Source organism: Populus alba, chromosome 19 (genome assembly GCF_005239225.2).
Source record: "Populus alba chromosome 19, ASM523922v2, whole genome shotgun sequence".
NCBI classification, from domain to species: Eukaryota; Viridiplantae; Streptophyta; class Magnoliopsida; order Malpighiales; family Salicaceae; genus Populus; species Populus alba.
Window position 1 is genome coordinate 19,815,427 of NC_133302.1, and position 24,502 is coordinate 19,839,928.

At 32.0% G+C, this 24,502-nt stretch overlaps 1 protein-coding gene, 1 long non-coding RNA gene and 1 pseudogene across 2 annotated transcripts; all 3 read right to left on the reverse strand.

The window, feature by feature from the left end:
* Positions 1 to 4,633: 4,633 nt before the first annotated feature.
* LOC118038517 (uncharacterized) lies at positions 4,634 to 8,493 on the reverse strand (annotated as a pseudogene).
* Positions 8,494 to 11,875: 3,382 nt separating this feature from the next.
* Positions 11,876 to 14,015, reverse strand: LOC118038473 (uncharacterized). The gene is made up of 3 exons (XR_004685769.2): positions 13,535 to 14,015; positions 13,114 to 13,233; positions 11,876 to 13,044 (listed from the first exon to the last, which is right to left on the reverse strand). It is a non-coding gene; the product is annotated as an uncharacterized lncRNA (long non-coding RNA).
* Positions 14,016 to 20,229: 6,214 nt separating this feature from the next.
* LOC118038488 (uncharacterized) lies at positions 20,230 to 23,916 on the reverse strand. The gene is made up of 4 exons (XM_035044861.2): positions 23,670 to 23,916; positions 22,939 to 23,097; positions 22,015 to 22,233; positions 20,230 to 20,597 (listed from the first exon to the last, which is right to left on the reverse strand). Exons 1-4 carry the CDS (start codon positions 23,853 to 23,855, stop codon positions 20,250 to 20,252), a joined length of 912 nt encoding a protein of 303 aa, XP_034900752.1. The 5' UTR covers positions 23,856 to 23,916; the 3' UTR covers positions 20,230 to 20,249.
* Between the last annotated feature and the right edge of the window lie 586 nt (positions 23,917 to 24,502).

Sequence of the window (24,502 nt, forward strand, 5' to 3'; positions counted from 1 at the left end):
CACATCTGCTACAACCAAAATACATTTAATATATAAATACACACTAACTTTTTGTCATTTCAGTCATTGCCAAGCAATAAGCTCAGCCTCCCATCACTGTATGATTTGACGTACGAAGAGATGACCATTAATTTCCCTACTAAAAAACAAAGTTGAAGGAAGATATGGTATCCTCTCATTTTCTATCTCCACCCACAGCCATGCTGACCTGGTCATCGTCAACATAAACCTTCATCAAGCTCAAAAGCATTCCCATTGGTTTCTGTTGCTCTGGAGAAGGTTCCATTGAAATTTCAAATCTGTAATACGCAGGCAGAAAATTAAGGATCTTTATTTTGTTGTCGGAAGCATTACATATCGGTTCAGCAGAACACATAGCATGTTGAAATAATGCGTAATATGTAGAGATAATTACTTTGGTAAGGTATATTTTTATTGTTATATAATAATATAAATCATATCTTGTGATATCATTTAATAGCTTAAACTATTAGGTTGAGATATTTCTTTAACATAGTAAGCGGTTAAGAGTTTAAATCTCACCATTTTAATTTATTTGATAAAAATTAAGCACAATATAATATGAGCTTGTGCAAATTTCAAGCCCAAAAGACTTTTATTTGAGGGTGTGTATTAGAGAATAATATAAATCATATCTTGGATGCTCATCTAACAGTTTAAGCTATTAGATTCAGATGGTTCTTTAATATTAATTAAAAAATTATTTTAAAAAAAAAATTCCACCTCTAATATTTGTGGGTGGCTCGAGCTCGAAGTACACGTGCTGTCACTATTTTAACGATTTTTCAGTGCCTGTTTTAATATATCCTCAACATTTCAAATGTCTTGGAATGTTTATTTATAAATTTATATTATTTTTGGATAAATTGCTATAACATCATGAATTTTTTGGAGCCAAATGCTTACTATTTTATATAATATTTGAATTGTTTGGACAATATTAATTTGATTTGATGTGTATTTTATTTTTTAAAATGATGTGATTATTTGTGTTGAATTATAAGACTATTTTTGTATAGAGATTGATTTTTTTGGACATTACATTAGTGCATGAGTTATGTTTGAGTTTATTTTGATTTTTTTGGATTAACATGAAATTTAATCGAAGTGGGTGAAATTAATAAAATCTGTGTGGATGTTTTGTCATTATTTGGTTTTGAGTTGATGAACAATAATTTGTTTTTAATTGATATATTGGTTAAAATAGCCTTGATAAAAACATTTTATTTGTATCTTGTCAAATACGTCTTTCATTAGTTTTTAATAATTTTTTAATTTTTGAAAGATTATTTATAATTAATTTTAAAATTTTCATATTTTTTTTCTACCTTCTCGTGTTTAATATTTGGAATTGTGACCTACAGGCGAGATGCTTTTTTGTTATCAAACAAATCATTTTTCATCCATAAAAAAAAAATAACAAAAAATCTTTCTTTCAAAAATAAAATTTTATTTTAAATAACATATGGAAAAAAATTATAATATTATTTGTGCATCTTTTTCAAAGAAAATCTAAAATATTTTTGCATGTTTTAAGAAAAAAATATTGTATGGATTTTAAAACAAGTTTGTAAAATTCCAAAGGATTATGGTCTACATTTGAAAAATACCAAAACAAATTTTTTTTAATATATGACATTATAAACTTATAAGTAGGATATATTCTTGATATTAAATAAAAAAAATAGTTTATTTTTATATTGGTATTAGAATAGTTTTGTTTTTAACATGATAATATAAAAATCTCTATATTAAAAAGAGCTTTTCTTCAATTTTAAACAGACTAACAATTAAAAAATACAATATTTTCTTAATTTATATAAGATAAATAAATAATAAAGATGACTTCGAGTAAGAAATATTAGGATGTCAATATATTTTATTTACGCAATAAATTTTATTATTTAAATTTTAAGACTAATTAGGATTTTTAGTAAATAAAATAATAGATAAAAACTCATATTGTTTTATTAATAAAAAATAAAAATTTTATAGTCTTTTTATCTAAATCATTTTTAATTATCCGATCCAAAATAATAATTGCCGGACAAGACACTTTTATTACGACTATGTTTTAAAAATACAGAAAAACTTGCACAAATTGCCAGACTGACAATACCTTCATTGTCGGAGACGAGCCAGCACAAATTGAGAGAGTGCAGAGGGTGTTCTTTTTATACCCTACTTTACATTAATGCATGTAGACTTTTGCTTGATAAAAAAAATTTCAAATTGGTGAAAGAAGATCGGTTGACCTATTCTGGAAATCAGCAAGAAGAGAAGGAAAAAAAATGCCCAAGTTGCGTAAGGTCCTCATCTGTGTAAATTAAAAAAAAGGTTCCTAATCTACGCAGGGAAGGCCAAGTCAGTTTATTGCACATGTTTGATTTCTTTCCTTTACACAACGTGCTGGTGCAAGAAAGCCTTTTCGTTTTCCACTGTTTTGGCTGGAACGATCTTATTCAATGCTAAAAATACGTTGAAGTAGATTCAATCTAATAAAATAAAAAAATATTTTTTATTTTTAATTGTATTTTATTTGAAAAATTAGTATTAATATTATTCAATAAATATATAAATTAAACAGAGGTCGCTTGATGACACTGCATTTACAAAAATTGATCGTAATTTTAATTTTGGTCCTGATTATATTTTACCTAATGTTGTTGCACTCTTAAAAAATTTGTAAAAACTGTAGTTCTTGTCAGATGTATTTTATATGTGATGGAATTGTAGATAGTTTAATGGAATAATAAAAAATATTTTATATAAAATATTATTTATTTTATGATGTAATAATAATAGTTAAATCTATAATATTTAAATTAAAAACAATCAATATATATATATATATATATATATATATATAACCTCAATTTCAAAAATATTCTTAACTAAACACATTAATCTATTTTTTATTTAACCTCAATTTCACCTACAGTTTTAACCAAATATCTATTTTTTTCAAACCAATCTTAACTAAAAGTATTTTATATAAAACAAATTTTTTAAAACCATAATCAAAACAGCTACTGCAAATACCAAACACACCCTCATATGCCATAACTCCTCCTTAGTCAAGATCATGAACAGGTTGTATTATTGAATTCAGAACGAATAGACTTTCAATAAAAGATCTCATAGAATTTCTGATGTTTGGGCTAAAATAAAATGGTTTGTATATAAAATAAATTGCAAACCTCAAATATAGGTACCTTCAAATTACAGTGGTGATCTCAATTTTTAACCCAAATTATTGTTTTTTTTCTTAATTCTACCATCATACTATTTTGATTTCTCAATAAAAACTTTTGTTAGAATCACTTAGTGAAAAATGTTAAATTTCTGACAATATTTGTTTTTAATAAAAAGGGTATAATAATTTGGTTAAGAAAAAAAAATACAACAAGAAAAGCTTATGCAAACTTAGGTAAGTACATAAAGTTTTACATTCTTTTGATTGTTACTTATTTTATTTGAAATAATTTATGAAATGTTGATTATTATTATTTTAATTTCTTTATCTTTTATTTTTTTAATTTTTTAGATTTGATCTCTATTATTTTGATTATTATTTATTTTATTTGAGATAATTTATGAAATTATATTTTTTTTCATTTTTCATTCTCATTCAGCTTTTTAATTTGTAAGATTTGTTCCTCATTATTTTAATCAATTTTTAAAAAATAAAATATTAATAAGTTATTTTCCAGCTCATTTTCCATGACATAACCAAACACTGAAAAGTGTATTCCAACTCATTTTCCATTACAGTACCAAACATCGGAAAATACTTTCTCGGAATTCACTTTCCCGGAATTCACTTTCCAAAAGAAAAATACTTTCCAGCAAACAAACGGAGCCTATATTTGCATCAACAAGGAGAGCACGTTTTTTTGTGAAAATTTGATGGAATGAAAATAGAATTTTATACATATTTTACCCAATCGAACACCTAATAATGTTTCATGGATATAATTATAGAGTTTCATTGTTTTGTTTTTAAGGTTTAACTATTTAACATTAAGTTATTTAATAATAAAATTTTATAATTTTATTTAGTTTGTTTTTGATGAAATTACTTCAATATCATAACCAATTCGTAAATTTAGCATGCTGACCTGAATATGTTCAGGTTAGTTTTTTGAACTTTTTTTTAAAAAAATTTAACTTATATTGTTTTAATTAATAGAGTTTATTAAACCCAGCTAATTCAATAATTTAAATTTTATTTATTTATTAAAAACACTTGTATAATCTAAATATTTTTTAATGCTTAAAAAAATTTGGGTACAAGGTGGGTGTAGCACGTCCATGTCTACTATGTAGTGTAATCTAAAGTTCATTGAGCTTCTTGAAGAACGGGAAAAAATGTTCTAATTGGTATATATTGTTCCAATATTATTATCCTTTATCCATTCCTATTTTGTTAGCAAAATATTTTGATCGTGAAGTACTACAAATCAATTTCAACCATCTTCTTTCCAAACTCTTTGTGCCTAGCAACCATGATAATCATGTGCATCTTCTTTTCCCATGCATGAAAGTAGGATAAGAAAAAATCATCATTCAGAAAATACAAGTCCGTAAAATAACAAGTGCTCATGTCCAGTACACTTGTGCAACCCTTTGAGCAAACATATGCAAAGAGAATACAAACTTAAATGGAAAATGCTGAAAGAAAATCATATGCATTGGCAACATCACTATTAAAAATTATATCATGGTATCTAAAATAAATCCCCAACGTTTCCGACCCTGAATTTTATTTTGAGCATTCAAAGCCCATTCCACATAATTGGTGCCATCAAGTTTCTCTAGCGTAAGCAATGAAGAGACATCTTGCATGTGTAGTGCTGGTAAAGTGACCTTTGCATTCCCGGCAACAACACCATCCCTTCCATGAATATTAAGATAATTTCTGACACCTTGAACAGATGAGGTTCTCATTTACCGATCTACAGAATGAGACGACAGTGTTAGGAATCATTAATAATCTTAATTGGTTCGTACAGGAGTTGTGTTTGTATTCTCATTATGGAGCTTTACCTTGTGGCCGTACCGAAACAATTTCATGCTGCCCACGCATCATGCTTCGAGAAAGAGAGTCCCTAATCCGCTGCAACTCAGACACAACATTGCTCATATCCATCCTCTCTGGCGGCATCTCGGCAGAACAAGAAATTCCTACCTTCAGAATTGAAACCAGACATTCCAGGATTTTGCCGCTCTCAATATGGTTCATCCTATTTCTAAGAGAGGAGGAGGAGGATTGAGCACTTCTTTCCTCGTATTCTCTGATTAGGGTTGGATCCACAACTTATGAAACACGTCCAGGCAGTGCTATTTCAACGTAATTGTGAAGGTTCAGTCCGTCTTGAAACATGTCGTCTGTAGGTCTTTTGCCTGTAAACATCTCCAACAACAAGATGCCAAAGCTGTACACATCCCCATGAGGAGACACATCGCTTCCAATACCATACTCTGCAATTCAAGAAATTCACTTTATAAAAATTTAATAGCTTCATTTCTTAATGTATGATATGTAAGGAGATAAAATGCGCAAATACTTTCAAAAGGGTTGATGTTTCCTTTGAAAACAAAGAAAATAAAGCTAAATGGTGATCATGTTGATGTTTGACCAAATGGAAACTTAGCTTTGTTTTTTTAAAAAACTGGCTTAGAACCGGATGAGAAACTAAAAAATTGAAACAGTCAAAAGCAATGAAACTCTTGTCGTCTTTACCTGGTGCTGCGTAGCCAATGGTGCCTTTTAAACCAACAGAGCTGGTCTGATCAGAAGATAATTGACCGGAAACTTGTGGTTGAAGCCTTGCTAATCCGAAGTCTCCAACACTAGCAGTCATGTCACCATCTAACAGAACATTGCTGGGCTTCAAATCACAATGAACGATAGGCGTGTGGCAGTGATGGTGCAAATAGTCGAGCGCATTAGCCACATCAATTGAAATGTCTAACCTCTGAGTGAGATTCAAACTTCTCGGCTCATGTGCGTTGTTTGGCTGATGATGAGTCGAATGCAACCATTCTTCTAGACTTGCATTGACCATGAGCTCATAAACTACAGCCTTAAAATCATTACCTTGAAAATCAATGCTAGAGCATGCAGTTATTATTCTAACAAGATTTCGATGCCTGATGTTAATCAAGGCTGTGCATTCTGCCAAAAAACTCTTGGAAGCTCCTCTTCGTTGAAGGTTAAGTACCTTCACCGCAACAGCCATTCCATCCGGAGGAAGGATTCCTTTATAGACAGAGCCAAAACTACCAACACCAATTAAATTGGCCGTAGAGAATTCATTCGTTGCTCGGAGAAGATCTTGGTAAGCCACTCTCCTAAATGATTTCCCCCAAGAAGATGTAGAAGCAGGATTACCTTTTGTTTTTCTGAAGCAATAGCAAAGCACGGAAGTCAACAAGATTGCTCCGAGAAATCCACCAGACATTGCAATGATCAGTATCTTCTTGGTTGAAGATTTCATCTTTCCAGACTCATTGGTTGTGCATCTAGGCAGATTCAACAGAGGTATACCTCCACAAAGCTTCTTGTTTCCTGTAATGGAAACCACACTAGTATTGCCAAAGGCACCTTGCATGGGCACCTCACCTTCAAGGTCATTAAATGACAGATTCAGACTCTTTAACAACTTAAAGTCTCCCAGGAACTCTGGAATTGGGCCACTCAAGTTGTTATGAGAGAGATCAAGAGCGTAAAGTGCTCTCAAAGAACTCAAAGACTTGGGAATGAACCCTTCGAAAACATTCTCCCCCAAATTCAAAAACTCCAAACTTGTGCAGCTGCCAAGACCACGGGGAATCTCTCCTGATAACCTGTTTTTAGAAACATCTAGCTTACCAAGATTCTCTAGCTTACCAATTTCAGAGGGAAGAGAACCTGTCAGCTGATTTTCTGACAGGTTTAAATACAATGACAAGGATGTAATACTTGTGATTTCTTTGGGTATAGGACCGCTCAAATTATTGTTAGAGAGAGCCAGAGCCAACAAGTTCTGGCAATTTCCAAAACTCGATGGGATGCTTCCTTGTAAATTGTTGAGTGATAAATCAACATCAATGCAAGAAGTCATATTTCCTATAGAAGAAGGGATACTTCCTGAGATGTTATTTGTATTAAGATACAAATAACCGACGTTTTGTAGCTTACCGATAGAACTTGGTATAATGCCTGTCAATTGATTTGCTTCGAAGCTCAACGCAACCAGGCTTCTGAGATTTCCAATCCCATTTGGAATGGTTCCACGTATTTGATTTCCTCCGAATATCATGGATTGCAGCTTTGTGGAGAAGTTGCCAAGTATTCCAGGCAGTACCCCTCCAAAATTGGTATTATGTATAAGCAAAATTTCCAAAATGCTGTTGTTTGCAAGGGGGTAGAGAAAATTTAGGTTATCGTCCTCACCATTTCCAAGAACATTGTAGTAAACTGACAGGAACCTCAAATTAGGCAAGCTTCCTAGTAAGGTAGGTACTAACCCAGTGAAGAAGTTGGATGAAATTTCAATATTAGAGAGACTTGAGGCATTAGAGAGTGTCACTGGGATTACACCACTGAATAGGTTGGTGTGAAGTAGAAGGATTTCAAGATTTGGAAAGAGTTATGCCCAAATCAGGGGGCAGACTCCCATGAAGTTGATTGACTGGCACACCGAAATTAGTAAGAGAAGAGAGATTGAATATGGAAGGAGGAATTGTACCACTCAAATTAATGGCACCAAATGAAAAGATTTTTAATCTTTTCAATTGCCCTATAGTATTTGGAATACTTCCTTGCACCGACCAGATTGTTCCTTGTAAAAATGAGTATTTGCAATTTTGATAATGATCCAAGTAGTGCAGGAAGCTTACCAGTAAGATTGTTACGCTCCAAATCAAGATTCAGGAGATTCGAGCTATCAAAGAGAGTTTGTCTCTCTCATTTCCACGAGTTCATTGCTCCAAAGGGATCTCCTATAATTTGAGCCCTGAAAGCTATCAAAGAGAGTTTGTCTGTCTCATTTCCTCCATGTAACGTGATGGAAAAACAGAAAACAGTCACTTGCAAGAAAAGTAACCACAAACTCATGCTTGTTTGCTTTATTTTTATGTGATGGATCTTAGAGCTCAAGTATTAAAAACATGCTTAAAGTGCTCTTTTATATATATATATATATATTAGGGGTGTTCAAAAAAACCGACTAACCGATTAAACCGATTAAAAAATAAAAAAAATCACCCGGTCCGGTTCGGTTCCGGTTTAAAAAAGCTTAAACCGATTGAACCGGACCAAACCGAACCGGTTTAAAAAAAGAGTATAAAAAGAATAATTCCTAACCCTAAATCACTTACACTCTTAACAGCCGTCAACCCCCCTCCCCCTCCAGCCTTCCCCCTTTTCCCTTCCCCTTCCCCTTCCCAAAACCATAAATCACTTTCTTCCTTTCTAGCCGCCATCCCCCCCTCTTCCCCTCCAGCCTTCCCCTTTCCCTTCTCCTTTTCCTTCCTAGAACCCTAAATCACTTTTCTCCTTTCCAGCCGTCACCCCCCCTCAAGCCTTCCCTTCCATTTCCCCCCGATCACAAGAAACCAACCTAGAAGAAAGAGAGCACGGATCAGCTGACAGAGCTTGCGCATTGTTCTCTTATCCTTCAATGGACCCTAGTCTCTCAGCTCTATGCTCAAGGTTCATAAAGCACTGTACACATTAAGATGAAAGCTTAGCAACCCTATCAAAAGAACAGCACGCACTGGCTGCTGCAAATCCAATTACATGTCCTGCGTGTTAGTAAATGCAAAGGCTGTCCGTGCCCTAAAAAGGCCAATGAGTAAAATACCAAAATCCCCAGATCCCGAATTAAGCTGCAAACATTCCACAGCTTTGAAAGGACAAACTGCTGCTGTTGGCTTTGCATTCACAGCTGGCTTTGCTTTTTCTAGTTGCTTTTCTTGAATTTCTAAGTGGTTGCTGTGATTATTAGATTGATATTTGATGTCAGATTTTTCCTTTGATTTAGCTCAGTGATGAAGATGAGTCCGATTTTTCTAGTTTTTATGCTAAAAAACCGACCCGAACCGAACAAAACCGGTTCGGTTTGAACCGGTTCTCGGTTCGGTTCGGGTTATATTAATAAGAAATATTGTTTTTCGGTTCGGTTGAATTTTTGGATTAAAACCGAACCGAACCGGACCGTGAACACCCCTAATATATATATATATGGAAAGTGCTAGTGTAAATTCAACAACATTTTCCACAAGCGCGAGCCACAATTTTCCACAAGCGCGAGCCACAATTTTCCACAAGCGGGGAGTACTGAAATTTTCCACAATGCTGTAATTGTTATCAGGAAAAACTGCAAGAAATCTCCCCACTAATGTGGACCAGAATCATGCGAACAAAACAAATGATTTCCAAATTTCATCCCTTAATTTTCAAACAGGTGGAACAAAATTCAAGACGGTAAGAATTCAAGGTGATAAGACATGAATTGATATAAAAAAAGATACTGGTACTCAATTTAAGAGGGCAAGGGTTAATTTTACAGAGGAGGAATCGATTTTAGAAAATTTAGAATAAAATTTCAGAAAAAAATCATTTTTAGAGGTAAGGAATGATCTCAAATATATGATAATTGATTCCAAAACTAAATTAAACAATATATGCACAATGATTAATTGTTATATATATATAAACAAAATTGAGTGAAAGTCAGTTGGTTCAACTCTAATTCATTTAATTATTTTTTAATTCAAAACTATGTAGTTTGAGTTATTTTTAAAAATTAAAAAATATATTATCTTAAGATAAAATCGAATTAACACTGATATACTCTTGACCCGGTCCGGAGTCCAAATAAGACACAGGATCATGTACAATAACTATGACACAGGATCATGTCCAAATAAGACACAGGATTCAACCAAGGCTAGCAAAGCTTTTATTTAACTTTTTTGAAAGCAAAAACCATGAAAACACATACTCTCGTAAAGATAGGTCACAAGATATTTTTTAAATGTTTATATATATGGTTTTAATTTATTAATATTAAAAGTTAAAAAATATTATATTAATACAATTTTAATTAAAAAATATTTTTATAAAATCAGACAGCTAGTATCGCATTAGCAAACGAACAGTTCCACACACATGGGATAACTGCTTTGTCATTTCAGTCATCGTGCAGTTAGATCAGCCGTCGATCACTGTATGATTTGATGTGCCGATAAAGTTGAAGTGGGCTTGATGTTGAGGATGATAGGCAAGTTGGCCGGAAGCTATGGTATCCTCTCATTTTATATCTATCGCCAGAACCTCTTTCCTCTTCTCAATCATGCATTATGATATTTAACACAAAAAAAAGGGATATAAAGGCTCCACTTGCCCATCGAATATATTTTACTCAAAAAGTGGATCGACCACTTGTAAATTAGAGCTAAGTGTTACGTAACACTGTGTATTTTGCACAGTAAAACTATATATTTATCCTTTAAACATAATTACATTAAGCTTCGAAGGTCCTACAGATAGAAAAATCTTTTTTCACTAGATACATTATACATTGGACATTGCAAGAAAGGACGGGTTATATAGTATTTTAATATTTTTCATGGTATAGCATGATTACATTTAACATCTTGGATTTTAATTTTTTTATATTTTTTAAGTGTATAAAAGTCCTCCAATTACATACTATACGTCAATCAAATATTAATATAAATATAAGAAATATTTATCATTTTTTAAATGTTATAAGGGTAAGATTTTACTTTTTAGGTGTATAAAAGTTCTTCAAGAATTCATTATACTTTCATCAAACATTAATATAGATGCAAGAAATATTTATCTTTTATTAAATGCTATCAGAATAAAATTACATTCCAGCTCTTTTCACAAAAATAAAACAAAAACAAGACTCATACGCTATAAATATATTTTTATTTGAAAAAAGAAAGAACAACCTTTTTTTTTATTTTAGCAAGATCATCTCTATTTTTTTCTTATTAGATTTTAGTATCATTCTTTTGAATTTTTTTTTTTTTTGCTTTGCAAAGTTTATAAGATTGGATTTTTTTTACTTGATTTCATCTTTCTACAATTAATTGCTTTGAATTTGGGCTTCTCGAGTATGCCTGTGTCTTGGATTTCATGGGTTGCAAGTTTTAAAAATTAACTAAGTTTTTAGAGGTTTGCTCAAGGTTGCTTTGGTTTTTTTAATCATTTTTTAAGTTAATATATTTTTTAATTTCATTCTTTTATATTTAATTAATTTGATATTAGGCTTTTTTTTTCCGGCTTTCTATATCCTTTGTTTTTTTTATTAGGTTATCTCCAGGTTTTTTGTTAAATTTATTTTTTAAAATAAATTTTATTCTTGAATTAAATTGAATTGATTGAATGAATATAGATAGATGCTTACTTTCTTTTATTTGTTCGGTTTTCTTTTCTAGGGTGTTGCTCTAGTAACCTGTTCGATTTTTTTAGATGTTATCATGCAACTTTTTGTATTGGAGTTTGAACTATCTTAGCAAATTCTTTTGATTTTGAGTGATGTTACAAGTGAAGTGATAGTGAGTCTCCAACGATTTTTTTTTTTTTCTTTATAAGTATGATATTGATAAGCTCATTTGTTTTAGTTAATTGTCATCAAATGTTTTTTTTTAACTATCCATTTCTTATTGTTGCCTATAATTTAAATCAAATTATTAAATTACTTTATTTTATTGAATTCAATCAAGTTAACAATCCCAGTATCGAGTTTTTCTTGCTTTTTTAAAACACTATTATCACTTTAGCATCCTTTTTATGCTTTAAAAAATTTTGAACTAGCGTGCAGCATAGTTCGAGTCACCAATATTTATAAGTATAAACTAGACAACAAAGAACATAACAAACCTGTCTTAGTTCATAACTACCAAGTGTAACTTAACCTCTCTTAGAATACATCCTATTTATCATGCATAAGAATCAGCAGAGACTTTAGCAAATGCCATCGTCGAACGTCTAAAACTGAATCAGTTGATGCCAGGGCTAGGTCCAGAAGGTGGCGGGGGTGCCCCGTTTGGTAACATAGCCGAAAGGGTCCTAAGAGCTGCCTCGAGTGATGATTAAGTATTCTAAGCTCATAGATTAATTTAAGTGATAAGATTTTACCTGTACAGGTAAACTGTCACATCTATATAAACGTAAAACCATTGTTATTAAATTGTATATAGCGATAAAGTTAGTTCTGAGTTGACCTATTTACATCCTTCTAATTCATGAGCTTGGCACAAGTGCTACTTCAAGGTGCAACAAGTTCCAAGGTACACGAGATTATTAACTATGAAACATGGTTTCTGAACCAGGTTTGACCTCTGCTGCACCCAATCCCTCCTAGCTTGTCCAGAATTGATCCAAGGTAACTAAACTTTCAAAAGGCTATATAGGAAAAGGAGCACGAGCAACTCCATGCTCATACAATTTCCGACCAGGACATCATTTTGGAGCTGAGCTCTAGTTGCAGACATCATCAGTCATTAGAGGTAGGGTGAGTTCATAGTTTCTTGAAGCACACGGTCGAAGACTTTTAATTTTTTATGGAATTGTTAAATAACTTGATAACAAAGTGACATCAGGTATAAAATTCCTTTTCCGGGATGGAGCTCCAGGTGACAAATGGCCTGGATAATTTGCATGTCTCCCAACAAGTTCAAGGCAAATTAATATTGTTAATTCCTAGCCAGCAGGAACAAAAGAATAAACTAATTATATACATCAATCCAAGAGTGATATGATCTCCAACAAAGTATGATTCAGCCTTGTCAAGAAGATCATAAAGAGACACCAAGCTTCAAAACTTCATGCAATGGCAAATAAACAGACATCTCGAGCCTCCGTACAAGAGCAAGTACGTGATAACAGGTAATGAAAGAACTGTCAGTTACTAGCCTCCAGCCAACCCAGACAAATGGAGGCTAATCCATCAAAATTCGAGATAGGATGATGATAATTCCTCATTCAAGAACAGACTGGGTACCAACACACATTAACAATACCAATTCATCACCAATAAAAGTTGGAAACAGAGATCAGAATACCTGAACTGGCTCTCCAGATTCTGGAGGGAAGTAAAAACCTGTTGAGCACTTCTCCAAGATCTCAGGACTTTTCATCCATCCTTTATATCCATTACGCACGTTCATCTGGTACTGGAACACCTGAAACAAGAAGATCATGATACAATGAACAAGATTCCTCTAAGAATCTCTCTGTTTTATTATTCCAAAGGATTTTCTGGTAAGGGAAACCGTTTTTATTGAAGGAAAACTAATCACAACCCCAAAGCTGAAAGCTAATTAGTCTTCCCTTAAAATTCACTCCATAAAAACAACAAATATTTGACAATAGAAATTTATCATTTAACTGGAGAATCTGTAATTTGCTGACATCATTGGCAAAGTGCACAGAAAGAACATAAAAAAACATCACAATGGCATGAACGAGTGACAGAAACCATACCTCTGAATGAGAGGCAGGTGTCTTCTCAAGCTCATCTCCCTCAATGTTCACACCAGTACCTTGGCACTCTGGACATGGCACAGATGCAATCGGGTTTGAGAAAGTGTTCACTGTTCCATCCTTCCCTGCTGTATTAGATTTGTCTCCGTTCTTTCTCCTACATCTTTCCCCACTTTATGACTGACTCACTGATTGCAAACAATCTCAAACTCAATGCTGATCATCCAGAGTATAAGGCATGAAGTGTGGTATACATGAAATGCCTGCTTACACAAAAAATATTCTTTTAAAAATAAACTCAATAAATTTTAATGTCAAATCAAATCAACAGAAATAAATTTTGTAACTCATAAGGAGTGCATGTCACAAGAAGTATGACAATGCATTTAAAAGCTACTAGAGATAACATAATCTTGAAGAAATCCCAGGTAAGATAGAGAATGTTACCCCATACACATTTCTGGTTCATTTTAAATTAGATTTTTTATTTTATTTCTGGTTCATTTTATACATACATACATACATATGTATGTATGTATATTTGAATTGGACCTTGAGACTTGAGTTGTACAAGAGAATGATGGAGAGATTCTCTCCTTTCAAATCCTTTTTTCTACGAGCCAAGAAAAATCTGATGCCAGTAGCAGGGTTCCATCTAAATTGTTTTCCACGATTTGCGGGCTTTAGAACATGACTGTTCATCATTTTTAATGTGAACCAACAAGTCTAAGAGAAGGATTGGTTTTGAAGCAAAGAAAAACTTTTGATTGATTTATAAAATGACTACTGATTCATCGCGTCTATCCTTGGTAGAAATGTTGGCATAAAATCAGGTAGAATTTATGGGATTATATATAGAAAAGTATTTGTAAAATAAAAGTCAGAATAAAATAAAATTAAAAAATAGGCAGAAGGGGTCGGGTTTTTCCCTAGCCCAGTTGTGCCCAAGGGCATGCATTGGTCGTCTAGGCTGGCCCAAGCGGGCTGAATCAAGCCTTTCGGCTCTCTCTCTTTCTTTTTCTATTTTATTTTCTTGGATCATTATTTATGTAAAAAATTCAAATAAATCAATCAAGAATATTTAACCTAATAAGTAATAACCTGAGTTATTTTTTTATTTTCCAACAATTTACTCCTCATAATATTCTGCACTAATGAAGCTGAATAAACTTTTGTCCGGTTCCCAACAATTTGCCCATACAAAATTCTCAAAAGCATGATTCGTCTAAAAACGAAAAAGAAGAGCAAAAGCGTGAGAACCACATTGAACTACAGAGTGTTTTTTCCCCCTAGACTAGCACACGGGGCAAAAATATTTCCCATAGCACAATTCATAACAAATTTCACAAATTATAGCAATTTAAATTAGAAGTTTGGAAAAAAAAAACTGAAAAATCAATTAAATTGAAAAAATTAGAAAAAAAATAATCAAAAAACAGAACCGTAAAAAAAACCGATTAGAATTTTAAAAAAACTTAACCGGTTCGATTCAATTTAGATTTTATAAGCCTGAAATAAAAAAAAAAAAAACCAAATCTTAAAAAAAAAAACCGGAAAAAACCAAGCAAAAAAAAAAAAATAGAACCAAACCGAAATCAAACACATTAGAAATTATAAAAATAACCCCCCAAAATAATATAATTTTTTGTTTTAAATGTAAATAACCGAATTAAACTGAAACCAATCCATTTGAATCAATTTTTATTCTTGAAATAACCAAATTAAAACAAGTAAGTTTGATTTGATTTTGAATTTATTTTTAAAAAAACTAATTTAATTATTTTTTTTATATAAAAATCAAATCAGATGAAAAATAATTATCCTAATTTAAATAGTTATGCAAATCTCACGTGCACTTCTCACAACTATTTTTTTTTTGTTCGGCATGTGTAACCCCAGCAATTCAAAAAATAATAATTACTCTAGCGTGTGTATTACACTAAACATAAAAATAAATTAATTAAATTGTTAGCTAATTACACGCGCTAGTGAGTGAGTACATCACCGCCTTCTTTTTTTCATGATATTAATAAAGTTGTAATGAAAGATTCTTCGTATCCAGCATCTCATATTTTGTTTCTTTTCAATTTTTTCTCACCTACTCTTATTATTGTGCAAGTTTAATACTTTTTCTTTCTCTCTACTTAAAACTCTTTATTTGGTCCTCAACTTTTATATAATCTTAACTTTAGCTCCATTATTTCTATCATTTCATTAATTAAAATAATTAAACTTATTTTTAATTGAATTGGCAAAAAATAACAATATTTTAGGCAAAAGTTGTTAACTTTTTTTTTTTTAGTAATTGCATTTGAAAATAAATATTAATTTCAGTTAAATTTTTATTTTGTGCGAAAATAACAGATGAAACTATTATACTAATGAAATTAGAGTTGACTAAATATAACATTGAGGAATGAAATAAAGAAAGGGGCTAGATTTATTTTTTGGCATGTGAAAGACGAAATCATGTTAGCTGGAAATTTTTTTCTCAAATGTGATTTTTTTTTTCCATGTGTACAAGCCAATAGGATCCCAAGCATAAAGTTGATAGGCTGACGAATGCTTAGTAGACAGGTGGGAGCTTTACTTTGAATATGAAACCAATATTTCAAAGCCGCAAATTAGTAAAATATCCCAAATCATTCACACAATTAAGAATTTCCTGCTCAAGACATTGACTCCTCAGCCACATTCACACAATTAAGAATCTAGGGTTTTCCTATCTCAAGATCCAGCATTGAACATGACATGAGCTACCCATTCTGTCATCCTTTCACCTTATGTTAGGCTGGGCTGTTTTAAAATAGATTAATTAGCATATTTTGTTCTAAAATTATCTGATTGATGACATATGAACTACCATTTTAATAACATACTTTGATGGCTCTATGAAGTGTGAACACTGGAATCTTGGTCAGCTAGCATCCGAGACAACACCACAAAAAAGATGAAGAGAGACAAAGCAGTAGAGTAAAGAAATTTACATCAATAAATCCAATAATAAATCATCTAGATAGCAAGATCGCAACACAAACATGATTAGAACAACATTAAGGACCAACCCAGAAACAAAATTAATAAAGAAAAAGCAAGCCTATAATGTCTTAAATATTACAAGAACAAACAAAATAACACCCACATGAGATCCTTTTCCATTCATATATATAGAGAGTAACAAGATCAAACATGGGATTTGTTGGTAATAGTATTCATAACAACATCAATCAACGTTTCTTCATGTTCTTGACCTTAATCCATCCTTTCTTGCATGATTCTCCCACGATCTTGACTCCTTTCTTGAAAAAAACCGTGAGCTCCTTGGCTCTCACCTTCACCTTGTTCTCAAAATCACCCATGTCTAAAGATGGAGAAAGGGCGAGAAGGGGAGAGAAGATAACTAAAACAAGAAAAGGAATAACCTTTTAGTAGAGAATCTAGAGGTATATATGGACGAAGAGGAAGTTAGGGCAAGCTAAGATTTGGGTGTTTTCTTTCTGTTAACGAGTAAAGATAGTTGCTTTGCAAGCCTAGCAGAGAGAGAGAGAGAGAGATTCCAAGGAAAGAAGTGATGGCTCTTCTTGGTTGGAGGCTACTTAATGTTAAGGTAATAACGTGGGATCCAACGCATTGAAGGACACGTGGCAAAGATCAAGTGGGTTACATGACTTTTTAGCTCCTGATTGTCTCATATTAGACGTTGAGTGTCAAGGTCTTGGTCGAACTGGCTGGAGGGTTCGTTTTGTCAGGCAAGAGGCATTAGTTTTGTCCGAGATTCGTGTTTATGACACGTAAATTTTTGTTACTGTTTCTCTGCTGAATTGTGGTAAATTTAGATATTTTCTAAAAAAACAGAAGCCTCCAATAGATTCTATATATAAGAAATTCTTCAAATTTACTTTTGATTACTATTTAGAAAAAAAGACATATTAGAAATAAAAATGTATTTAATTAAAAAAATCATAATCCTTAAATGAATTCTTATAGTTTTTTTAAAAAACTACTATTATCTTCTTAAGCAATAACTAAGTATTTATAAATAAATATATTAATTTAATAATTCGGTCATTTCTATTTAATATTTATGTATAAATTTTTGATTTTTCTTGAAATATTTCTAACGAAATTAACTTTCGTCTCTCATGAAGTTTATTCTTGGAAAATTTAAGAGATTTTAGTTTTCACTTTAAAATCCCATCTTAAATAATACTAATAATAAAATAAATAAATAAAAACAAGATTCCGAAGCATTGCTATTGGGATTGATTAGATATCCAGATCAGCAGAATAATTAATGAAGAAAATAAAATTTAAATTTAAATGTAATATTCTTATTCTTTTTCTGTGGGAATTTCTTCTTTCTCGTAAAATATTTGCACTTGTTTTTCCTTTACGAATCCATTAATTTAGATTATTGCTCCAACGGCAAAGCACTGACTTAATCTCTCTCTGCTTGGGACCATAAACGCCAAATGCTTTAATCATAAATACTATTAACTGAGAGAAAAAATTAGTTTGGGAATTCGGAACAGCTCATTGAGAGGTGTTAAAAGTGTTCTAAGAAAGCTTTTTCACCAGCCTGGAACTAGCCGAAAGGAGTCAAACTTAGACACAAACCTTTAATACCGTGCAGCCATTATTTAAATACAATTTAGTAAAGCAACTAGAAAGAAGTGTGTGTGTTCATATATATATATATAACTCAAATTATCTTGAGTGATATGGTTAAAAATTCAGATTGACATATTATCCTATTCATAATTATAATTTTTTTTTAGCTTTATTAATTAATTATTTTTAAAAATATGTTTGGAATCAAATTATATATCAAATTGAATTCAATTTATCTATGATTTGAATTAAATTGATAACTTGTTATTATTTTTATGTTTAAAATAAAATAATCAAATCATTTATTTTTGTTAAAAAAAATATTTTGTTGCTACAAGAACCCTTATATTTACCACTTTTCAACTAATATTTTCACCATCTCTATATTAAATTTAGTATCCGATAGTGGACCACCATGAATTTTCTTGGAGCACAAGAGAAAAGCTTGAAATCGGTTGTTTTCCTTTCTATCTGCACAGACCTTCAGGTGAATGAAGCCGCTATAAAAGACAAAAAATCATGTGAGAAGTAAATTGATGCACTTTTCAAGCACATGGCACAGCTTAGCTTCCATGCAACCAGAGTTTATCTGGCAAGGAGGATGATGAATGATGATGAGTCCCTTGTCCACCTACAATGTTGAGTTTTATGTTTTACTTTTCACAGCCTGAGAGTTGAACTTTAACAGCATACTGAGAATATTACTCTCTTTATCGGACAGTGAACACTTGGAGAATTGCAACGGCTATGGATTAAGCTGAAGTTGGCATCACTTCGAATTTAAAAATACAAGGAGGACATCAAGCTGCAGATAAGATCAATCGTCCTTGTGAGTTCGACTTTCAAGTCTTTTTTTAAGATTTTGGGTCCACAGTGTGTTTAGATTCTTTAGAATATTCATGATGTGGGCCAATTGATCTTGATGTTTATATCAAGCAGCATTATTGGACGTCTGATATGAGCAGAGAAAAAATGACTTTGATGGCTGTATTCCAAGGAGGAGGGAGGCGGAAGACAGACGAGAGTGTTTGAAGGAGAATGATTGGATCATCACGGGAACCAAAACTTTTGGTCCGATCATAATTTTGTCTCCTTAAAATCAAATATGGGTTCAACGTGGAAGCTTCATGAGAGTATCACTCATTTCTAAACCTAAGGGAACATGGATATTTTTGTCTGTTAAATTATATTTGGTTGGTGTTTTGAAATAATAATAAAAAAGTATATTGGTGTTTGATTGGAAAAATAACTGTGTTGGGTTAATTTTCAAAATAAAAACGTATTTGATTAAAAAATGGTAAAATAAATAAAAAATAAATTTATCTTTAAAATAGTTTTAAAATGATATTTTATCATTTTTAAACAGGAAAAATTAAAAAAAAAAAATGTTTTTTATTTTATTTTTCAATTATCTCAGTCATTTTTATTTCAAGACCATAACATATTACTATCTTAAAAAAACACCCCTTTTAATATCTATTAATTCCATTGAGTTATTTATATTGAAATTCAATGCCAAACACAAATGACCCATGTTGGTTTAGTTTCAGACTATGCTTGGTGTATATCTAATATTATTTTAACATTAACATATCAAAATTATAAAAAAAAACTAAAAAAAATATCAATTTAAAACTTTTTAAAATAAAAATACCTAAAAACAGAATAGAAACACTCTCAAACTACTCTCAAACTACCATCAAAATGGGTAATTCGATACCCCCTTACCACAACAAAACTTCAGGTGCAAGAACTGCAAAATGGCCAAAGAAATTGAGGATGGCAATGCCAATAATGCAGCGCCAATTAATATAAATTTTGCTTATTTAAGTGTGGTAAAAATTATTTTTTAAAATACTTGAAAATATATTAAAATAATATTTTTTTTTTAATTTTTAAAAAATTAATTTTTAATATTAGTATATCAAAACAATCTAAAAATACTAAAACAATTAATTTAAAACAAAAAAAAATTAAATTTTAATGAAAAACAGGTTGCATCACAACTCCAAATACCCTCTTTGAACTACGCATCAATAATCCAACGCTAACTTCTGAGTAAAATATTATAAGAAGATCAAAGATATTAAAATGGCTAAAAAATTTATATTTCACTAAAATATGTTATGATCAGTGTCAGGGCATTGTACAAGGAATGTGTTAGAATGGGAGAACATAAGTTCCCAGACCAAGAATAGGAGCCTCCAAGGACACACCCAATTATAAACAACTGTATAAAATTCTTACCTGAGAAGTGAGCAGCACTAAAAACAGCTGAGCTTAGTAAAACTGCCTGCTGCCAGTTCATGGTAGAGGCAAGAGATTTCAATAGAAAGCCTCTGTAAACAATTTCTTCCAGCAGGGGGGTGACAAGGCAATAAACCAGGATGCAGGCAACTTTCGAGGTGCTGCTGCTCAGAAGAATCTCCTTCACAATAGGGTTGTTCACAGCCTGAAAACATCATTTCAAGAATGTTAATGTCAGCACATCTCTGGAGGCCAAATTTGTTATCATCATTCAACCAAGAAAGAAATATCACAGCAAAAGGATAAGTCACAAAGAACTCAAATAAAAGAAATAGAAAGCATACACTGTTTACAGAATAAATTTACAGGATGGTGTTCCGATGAGTTCATACATATTTTTGAAGCAACAAATAATGGAAAACTTTGCATGCCCTATCATATAAATTGGTCTAAATCCCAATTGAATCCATGGCAGGACCATAAATGCCAATGAAATCGATTTTGGATTTTTTTCCAGAACAGATGATGCATTCTGGACTCCCCTGTCCATAGAACTATCTATTTTGCATAAAAAATTAGTCAGATGAACAACTCACAACATAAGGTCGAGCTACAGGCATAGTTATGATTATTTTCCAAATGATGCGTTTAGAAACTAGCAAACCTTACAAAGTTATAACAAATTTGTTTCAAATTATATGTACAACATGGGCAAACTATTTTGTTTCTGTTGCACATACCTATACCTAATGCAACTTAATGAATGCTCTAATAGCAGAAAATGAAACTCCTCCCGACCCCTTATTTCTCAACCTTTTTCTTTCATGATATATCAGTCTTCCTTTCACGTGAATGGCATATCATCTTTCCAAAAGTATCAGTAGTCTTAGGGGGAATGGAAAAAATATAGCAGTTCCGGTCAACTCAATGAGTCTGAAATATAATCCGTACACCGACAATATTGTTGACCACTTTGGTTTAAAATGGTCAAAACAGAGTTACAGTAAACTATTCATCACTTAGAAATTCAGAGGATCTATCAACAACAATCAAAATCCATGAAACCACCCTGCATCAAATAAAAAGATACCTAGAAAGTCAAGGTAGGGGGAAACTCATATTTGTTCCATCTATTGAAAGAAAAAGTAAGCTACTTAAGATAACAACTCAAGCCTACGGGATGGCGAATACAACTCTCTACTCTTACTTGAATTATTTTTATAATATAACCATGACTTGTATGGTTTCATTTCAATATATATTGTTATGAAATATCATCTAAAAAAATTTCAAACACATTATAACTTGGTTAATCTTAATAATAGGTATTAGAATTGTACCAATGAGCTTAAAGTCATTGATCTCAAAAAGGAATCATCAAGATTGAGGTGAATCAAAATTAAACTAAGCCAGAAAGATCTGTGCATATTTTATAAAAACAAACGAAAATCAGAAGCGCCAAAACAAATAGACAGTCAATTAATTGATAATACATTATGCCCTGACTTCGTATACAAAATTTGAATAAAGCCTAATCCGGAAATTGTCAATGCACACCATCAATGATATAAAGAAGGCTTGAAAGCATTTAAGAAAAGAAATAGATAAATCCAAAAACCAACCTTAGGTCCAATTAGTCTGTCAGCAACAAGTGATGTAAGGAACACCAACAGAACAAGAAAGCCAAAACCTAGTGATGAAGCCAGCAGCCAGTTCCTCTTCTTTGACAATTCATCAGTTTTAAAGAAGCTCACTACCTCATATTCTGGCTTAGCAGTGCTCTTAAGTAGAAGCAGAGAAGCAGCGAGTTCTAAAATTTGGATTGCAAGCAGTGATAACACCTGCAGTATAGAAAACAAAAATCATTATGCAACTGCTTGGATACAGAGATGAGCACCTGCACTGCTTCTAATACAAAATATATCGAGTTACCCTCTGCTGAATGAAGTTCTTCTCATGCATGTTTGATGATGGCACATCAGAAGATGACCATACCACTGGTGTAGCTAAACATGCAATTGATGAAGTCCTTGCCAGGAAAATCCTAGCAAATCAATTTGTATAATAATGAAAGCCAACTGACAGTTGAATTATTTAGAAAGAGTTCGTTTTGACACTAAACAGAAAAGGAAAAGGACAAATGTGAATCTTATGGGTTTCTATGATTTACTGCATAACAAAGAATTATTAATACTGTCCATAGATCCATTGTAATTGATACCCCCATGGCAGATTCCATTCTATGAAAAGAACACCAAGTTGTATTGCATAAAGTTCTATACTAGCAGCTGCATTTGTTTTTTTCATTTGTCTAAGTTGTGGATTATTAGTCTCTGTTCGATGATGGTTCCCCCTAAAACGAAAATCATAAATCTGGTCCTGATCAAGAAAGGTACAGGTATCAATGCATCTGGTTACCAAATTGGCCACACCCTGCCTCAACAAGCTATGGGTTTAGACTCATGGTGCTTAGACTCATGGTGCTTAGACCAATATGGAAAACATTATTCTACCATGCAAAATGAAGGTAAGAGAAACTCACTCACTTCCGTCTGAGGATCAAGAACAGGTTGCTGCAATACATTGGCAACTATAGACAATCCTCCAATACCCAAAGGGATATGAAAATTGAACATGTACAAAGCCATAGTGCTCCATATACTCCCTCTCTCCCATGGAATATCCAACGAAAGCACTGAAAATTCCTGTCAGCATTCACCCCACAAATTAAAAGAAAAAGGAAACCATGCTTACATATCAGAACAAAACCCATTACGCGATAATTTAGCTAGAAATTAACTAAAAGTGAAAAAAAAGAAAGAAGGCAAACCCATTAAGAAATTTGCTTTTGTAAAACTCAACAAATCCAAACATGGGTCATCCTTACTATACAAGAACAAACCCTATTCCGTAATTCTCTTTCAAGTCCCGTTAGCATTCACCCCAATACTTGCCAACAAAAAAAAAAAAAAAAACAAGAAAAAAGATAAACCCACGTTTACTTATCACAACAAAACCCCATTTAAAAAATATAACTTGACAACGACTAAAAATGAAGAAACAAACCAAACCCATCAAGCAATTTACTGAGAACTACCAATTTACATACTCTGCAACTCAAAAACTAAACAAATCCAAACATAGGTCATTTTCATTATACAAGAACAAACCCTACCAATTGCTCTCTTGTCTAACCGTGACAAGTTACGCAAGCTTATATTACAGTTTAATGCAAGAAAATATCATGATATAGGGGTTTTGAATAAATTATACATACCTCAGTGGGTTTATCAGTGATTTCTTTCTTGATGCAGCGGCATTTGAGAGAAGATTTGAAGCCGAGATTGGATTTGAATTTGAGTTTGGAGGTGTGATGGAGAGGGTTTGGATTTTGAATCAACGATTTGTTAAAACTGAACCCAAACTTGGCGGGTAGTATACCAACGGTTAGATAAGGCGCCATAGCACGCCTTCGCTTCGCTCCCGCTTTCACTCACTTTCTCTTGTACTTGTTATACGTGGGAGAAAATGAAATAAAACTATAGAAATTAAGGTAGTATTTATTACGACGGATAATGATAAACTGAACATAATAATATTTTTTTTATAAATTGTTTGGTGTATTTTTAAATAATATAACAATCAATTTTTATTTTATTCATGCTATTCTAATTAAAAAACATTTATATCATTAAAAAAATAATATAACAAGCTTGTTTAATTCTTTGCTTATGTAAGAGTTAATATCAGTTAATCTAGATCAATGTAAAAATTAAAAAAACTATTGTTTTAGTTTTGAAATCTGACTAGAGGGTCAACTTGAGACCAGGCTAGGTTAAGTTAACCATTAATTTAGGTTAATTTAAAAATAAAAATAATTATCATTATAGTTTTAAAACCCAACTTCGATAATCATTCAAATGTAATGCTTGAGTTGTGAATCATGTTAATCATTGATATAGGTAGTAAGGATAAAAATAATTATTAAAATAGTTTAAAACCTACTTAGATGTTGACTTAGGGCCAAGCCTGAGTCAATTTGACCATTGATATGGGTTAATATAAGAATAAAAGTGGTTATTATCATAATTATAAAACCCGACTCAAGGA

Bases quoted from the DNA above. Each gene is read 5' to 3' on its own strand.
- LOC118038488 (XM_035044861.2), bottom strand. From the start codon at position 23,855: ATGGCGCCTTATCTAACCGTTGGTATACTACCCGCCAAGTTTGGGTTC. The intron at 23,098-23,669 runs GTATGTATAATT...GAATGCTGACAG, and splicing joins TCACTGATAAACCCACTGAG to GAATTTTCAGTGCTTTCGTT. The intron at 22,234-22,938 runs GTGAGTGAGTTT...TCTATACTGCAG, and splicing joins TTCTTGATCCTCAGACGGAA to GTGTTATCACTGCTTGCAAT.